This window comes from Temnothorax longispinosus, chromosome 1 (assembly GCF_030848805.1).
Source record: "Temnothorax longispinosus isolate EJ_2023e chromosome 1, Tlon_JGU_v1, whole genome shotgun sequence".
Taxonomy (NCBI): Eukaryota; Metazoa; Arthropoda; class Insecta; order Hymenoptera; family Formicidae; genus Temnothorax; species Temnothorax longispinosus.
This window is the reverse complement of record NC_092358.1, coordinates 12,962,153-12,968,117: the sequence shown is the minus strand read 5'-3', so window position 1 is coordinate 12,968,117 and position 5,965 is coordinate 12,962,153. Positions and strand designations below refer to the sequence as shown.

The window sequence follows — 5,965 nt, the reverse complement described above, 5'->3', positions numbered from 1 at the left end:
GCGCTCGCGTCGTTACCGACCGTTTTTGGAGAATCGCGGGCCGATATTTTTCGTTTGTTTTTTTTTTTTTTTTTTTTCATTGTCGTCGGTCGCGCGCGCGTTCGGGCGCGTCCGAACTCGTTCGAACTCGTTCGAGGTCGCTCGTCTGGACGTTTCGGGGGTTGGGGGTAGAACGACGCGTTCTAGATGGTTCGTTTTGCGGGGGGGTGTCGCGCGCCCGTCGTCGTCGTTTTTTTGTTTTGTTTTTTTAACTCTCGGTCCGAAGGTCGTTTCGATCCGCGTCGCGACGGGCAGCACGTGGTTTTCCAGACTCATCGGGATCGATGGAGGTGACTCATCGTCTAGTCGTTCGATCGACGCGTGACAATTTTTTCGACGCGCGTTCGAACTCGGCGTCGCGGTCGCTCTCGTCGTTTCCTAATTTGGTCTCGTCTCGCGGTTTTCCCTCCTTTTGTCTCGCGGTTTTCCCGCCCATCCGCGACGCGACGCGTCGAGAGATCGAGCGAGACGACTCGTCTCTTCGTTCGCGATAATTTTCATTCACCTCGCGTTCGACCTGCAATTCACGATTCGCGATAATTTATGTAACGCGCGTTCGAACTCGGCGTCGCGATCGCCGCGACCGCGGGGGGTAAGCGCGGTCAGATGACTCGTCTCTTCGTTCGCGATAAATTTCATTCACCTCGCGTTCGACCTGTAATTCATGATTCGCGATAATTTATGTAACGCGCATTCGAACTCGGCGTCGCGATCGCCGTGACCGCGGAGATGGGTATACGGATTTTGGAAAAAAGGGGGAAACAGAAAGAAAGAGCGCACAGATGAGATACGCATATAGTTTTTTTTATTCAAAGAATAATACAAGCGCGTTTACATTGTTTCGCTCGCGCGAATATATGCATTTCGTAGACGCGACATCGTTATAAGGATTCGAAACAGAGAGCGGCTATCTCGCAGTCGACGATGTTGTCAGGATCGAAGAAATCGCTCTTCAGTATTGCAGTCTGAATCGAAGTTTTCATTTTCATCGCGGCGGCGGCTATCTCCGAATAGCGCGAAAACTTAGCGTCGACCTCCTCAGTCGCCGCGCTCAGCGCACGGATGACGCGATCCACGCAAAATTGGAAATCGTACAGCTTGAGCAGAGTTTTGCGCACCATCGCCACGCGAGCCAGGTTGGGTAGCTCCATACGTACGATCGGCCCGTTGTTGATCACTCCGAATCGCATTGTCATTCCTCCGATCGACATCGGCGAGGGGGGGTGAGTTACGTCGGAGAGAGCGCGTTCCATGCACGACAATACGTCGCGTTTGCGCTCGATCAGTCCTTTCCACATGTCGAGCGTCAGGGAGATTTCCCTTCCTTGTTTGTCCCCCAGGGCGATATCCACGTACGAAGGCGTGGTATGAATACTGTACCACGGCGACTTGATCGTGATACCTATGGCTATGTACTTGTAGCCAGTCGTCGTCAGCAAATAACGCGTCGTCAGGATGCGCACAGGGGGCAATTCGACGGGAAAGTTGGAACGAAACTCCTGATGATGACGACGACGATCATCCTCGACGGGCGCGTCGGTTGGAGGATGAGAGCTGCGACGCGATTCCTGGCGACGAGGAAGATAATGGCGATCGTCCATCGAACTGATCCTCCGCTTTTTATTGCCGTTGTCGTTCGCCTCCGAATCCGCCGTCTCCGTAGGAGAAATACTCCTCGGCGCGGGTCGATCGGCCAATGTCGAGAACATTTCGCGCCGCGATAACCGTTCCTTTTTTGATTTTTTTCCGACGCGTCGTATTCGGCCGACGACGCGACAATGATGCCTTGGAAGGGACACGTCGGTATAAGTAGGAAAGATCTGACTTATGTCGCGCGTGGCGCGGTGTGGGAAATTTGCGCGGTAGTCTACTTCCTTCGGCGGATGCGGAAATCGGAGAGCCGAACTCCGGTGTCATCGTTCTAATAATCGCTCGCCGACGTTAGCGAGTTATCGTTGAGGCGTACGATTCGATCGAGGAGATCGCGCAACTGCTGCAGCAGGTCGGCCTTAGGGCAGACGATATTCAGTATCCGCAGATCGAATTTACCGGCTGACGAGACGGTCCTCGTAAATTCGTTGAATTTGTAGAACTGCGCCCGAGTGGTGAAGTACAGATTGCCGTCGATGTAGCGGAATATCGACGTCACGCCTTTCGGTATTCCGGGAAACGTCGCCTCGAGGGGCGTAAATTTGGCGACTCTCTTGTCCTTGTCGCATTCGTCTATCTCGCCCACCGCGTTACCGTTGAACACCACGTAGGAACGTCCTCTGTGGGTGTTCACCGCTCCGTTGATCAGCGCGTTTTCGGGAAATCCGAGTTCTTGCAGGGTCTTCGGCCAACCTGGCCGCAGACTAAATTCCGGATATTGAACCAAGTATACCAAATTATCTACGAACACCATGAGATCGCCGGACGGGGATTGATAGGCAGCGGTCACGCGCGTGTAATTGTCGTGAAGAAAGCTTATGTGATTCGAGAGGGCTAAAGGTCCGTTGTACGTCTTACCGTCCAGATCGATCGACCAAACGTAACGTTTGTACGAGATGTACATTCGATTTTCCAAAATCAATATCCCGTTCACGCGATCGAGGCTGCACAGGTCCGGCGACGGCGGCGGTGGCGGCGGCGGCGGCGGCGCTGGCGTCCGACGCGGCGGATCGTTTTCAATTTTTTCACCGTACAAACGTTGAATGTCGATGATGTCGTTTTGGTCGAGCTTCACCGGATACTGCTGGTCCGGCTGTATCGCGAACATCACCGATGTTTTGCGCCTGTTGTGCACCAATCCGAGAGAGTGGCCGATCTCGTGCGTCAGCGTGTAATGCAGGGAAAACTTATCAGCGGGATGTTTGTTGACGTAAATGTGCCACGGCTCGTCCCCGTCGACGTGCACCTCGGAAACGAACCCCGCTTGGTCCGTCGGGAGAGACGCGTGGGCGAGCACGTTGCCGGGGCCGTCGAATTTGACCGAGCACAATGCTCCGTTTACCTCGGCGTTCGTGTTATAGTGTAGTAGGCGTCGCCAAGATATTATAATGTCGGCATTCGACGTTTCGGAGCGTTCGAACGTCAATGCAGAATGCTGCGACCACAGGTCGAACGCGGCCTGCGCCGTGCTCAGCTCGGTTTCGTCGGCTAAGTGAAAATGCCACGTCAGGTGCGTCTTCGGCCATTTGGACAGGCTCGCTTTCGTTCCGTGCTTCAGGATATCTCGGAAACCGCATCGCGGTTTACTCATGAATTGCAGCGTTTCGTTGTTGGGCGTTCCGTCGCCGGGTAATTCGTAGTAATTCTGAAAATCCTTGAAGGCTTTGCGAAAAACGTCGTTTCGTCTCTGAGCCGGAATCGCGTCCACGTCTTTGGACAGATATCCGTATTTCTGCAGGTATTCGAACGTGAACGCGTAATTGTCGTCCGTAATTGTGGAATTGATGCACGCCGCGGCGTTAAAACACGCGGTTAACGCGATTATGTACGCGAGCCGCATCGTCGAGAGCGAGAGAGAGACGGTGAAACCGCGATGACGGCGCGTCGCGGTTTGAGCGCGATCTCGACGAGCGCTCCGAATGCGAACGTTTACGCGATGACGCTCGTTAGCGACAACGCGGATAGGTGGCGGCGCGGCGGGGGGTCTCGGGCGTGAAAAAAAATGCGTCGAAGATCCCGACGGATGAGTCGGCCCGATAAGGAAAAATGCGTTAATTATTTTTCTCGATGCGTATTTTCCATCGATTTATATTTTCCTCACGCAATAAAATGCTATTGAGTCCGGCGGATGAGTCGGCTTGATAAAAACAATGCATTAATTATTATCCTCGATGCGTATTTTTCATCGATTTATAATTTTCTCACGCAATAAAATGCTATTCTTAGTATATTTTTCTATCGCAACACTCATGGGCAACACCCCTTTTTTTACCATATATAAGAACTCGAGATAAGACTTGGGCGTAGTCTATCCCGCAATCTTCGAGTGAACTCAAGACGATGGAGAAAATTAACGATTTAAAATGTGTGTGTGATATATTACAAAATCAAACCACAGCCCTGACGAGGGAGATTGAAGATTATTGCAACATGGTGCGGCAGTTGCAGCAGCGCGTGAAGTGCTTAACGGAAAAGGTGCCTCCCTTTTTGCAACTCACCGTTCACGTGGACGAGGACGCCGCAATGCTCGAAAGAACGTGAGTATCGCTTTCAAACGCGAAATTATTTCTTATAATATAATCAAACGATAAATTTTATATTTATGTATATTTATAATTATTTACAATTATTTATACTTATTATTCATATTTATATTTGTTTTGTATTTTTTGCGTAGGGCTATCATTACTTCCTGGGTGAAAAAATCTCGCAACTAGATCAGATTCTTCGTGACGAAACTTCGTGGGATGCATAGGGACATCGCGCGGCTGGACTCGCACGAAGAGGCGGGTCGTCGCGAGAGAGACGACGACGAGGGGGGGGATTCTCCGAACCTGAACAGCCAAGAAACAGTGACCGTCAACGACGATGTCCCCGTCCCCGTATGTTGGGTCTCCCAATGTGAAAAAAATGCGAAAAAAATGTGAAATACGATATATTGAAAAAATTTTATTAAATGACAGAAGTTTATGTATAATATGCTATATAATATTGCATTACAAATAAATATTAACAGTGAAAATAAATGTTTTAACGATATCGCGTTTTCTTCACCGCTCGCTTCCGCACTCGATCTGACGCTCGGCGTTATCGCTCGCTCGCTCGCTCGCTCGCTTGCGTTCCTAACCGCATCTCGCGCTGGAGCCCCACCCCCGTATCGCGCTCTCGCTTTCGCTTGCCGTTTCTCTGTTTGTCGCGTACCCGCGACTGGCCATTGTTACGCGCTGCCGCGACCGGCCATTTTCGCGCGCTCGGTAGCATATAATGTATACGTATATAAATACGGAGGTGGTATGCGAAAAGAGGAACACCGTTTCTCATAGATTTTACGTCGATCTTTATTCGATAAAATATAGATAGAAGGATATATATGATACAATGGAGTAAAAATAAACGATTAAACACAATATATACGAAATAAAAAAAAACGAGCAACGCAATAAGATAAAACGATTAATACGTTAAAAAAAATGAAATTATATTAAACCAGTAATATATAACGTTTTTTTTTACACAAATTTATAAAGTATTTCAATTCGCGGAGTCGATGCTGGCGAAACATTCGCGTCGCTCGATCCACCAATCGCGCAACTTCATCACGTTCTCCATGGCGCAGCACCGTTGGTGACGCCGGCAGCGAAACGCGCGATCGGTGCGAAAAGACTCCAACCGATCAACGTCCTCGTATTCCGCGTCGACGCTCACGATCGTCGCGTCGACGTCGCCGAGAATCTCCTGCAGCCATTTCTTCTTCTCGAGACTTTTCACGTAGATTCGCGCGTTGGGCGTCTCCTCCGTCTCACGCATCTTGTCCAGGTTGTCGCGCACCGCGCGTCGAATGATCGTCTTTGCCTGGCGATAGTCCGTGTCGCCGTCCTCCCAACAAAGACCGTGATGGTTCGCTATCAACTAACTGGCTCTCGCTTTCTCGGAGCTCGTCAACAGATTCCAACTCATCGGTGCGTGAAACACGTGATGCGCGAGCACGCGTGTCTCGCTTCGCAACACGGCCACCTCCTTCGCGATGAATCTGTCGCCCACCGTGAATCCTTGCAGGTCGACGAAGATCGTCGTCGTCGCCGCTGTCGCCATTGCGTCGGCGCGCGTTGGGAAAAAAATTAAAGAACAGACGTTCGTTTCAAGTTGCTCGTTCCGAGCAGACTGAGAAACGATAGAAGAAACCCGCGAATTTATATATTCCTCGTTTCCGGGATAAAAATAACCTCATAACCATATTTGTCCGTTTCCCAGATGAGGTATTCTCGCAATCGCATTT

At 50.5% G+C, this 5,965-nt stretch overlaps 1 protein-coding gene across 1 annotated transcript; it reads right to left on the bottom strand.

The window, feature by feature from the left end:
* Positions 1 to 1,960: 1,960 nt before the first annotated feature.
* On the bottom strand, positions 1,961 to 3,529 carry LOC139821372 (interstitial collagenase-like). Its single transcript, XM_071792381.1, has one exon. The coding sequence runs from the start codon at positions 3,527 to 3,529 to the stop codon at positions 1,961 to 1,963; it is 1,569 nt and encodes a 522-aa protein (XP_071648482.1).
* Positions 3,530 to 5,965: the final 2,436 nt, after the last annotated feature.

Excerpts from the sequence above, each read along its gene's own strand:
- LOC139821372 (XM_071792381.1), bottom strand. The coding sequence starts at position 3,529 with ATGCGGCTCGCGTACATAATCGCGTTAACCGCGTGTTTTAACGCCGCG.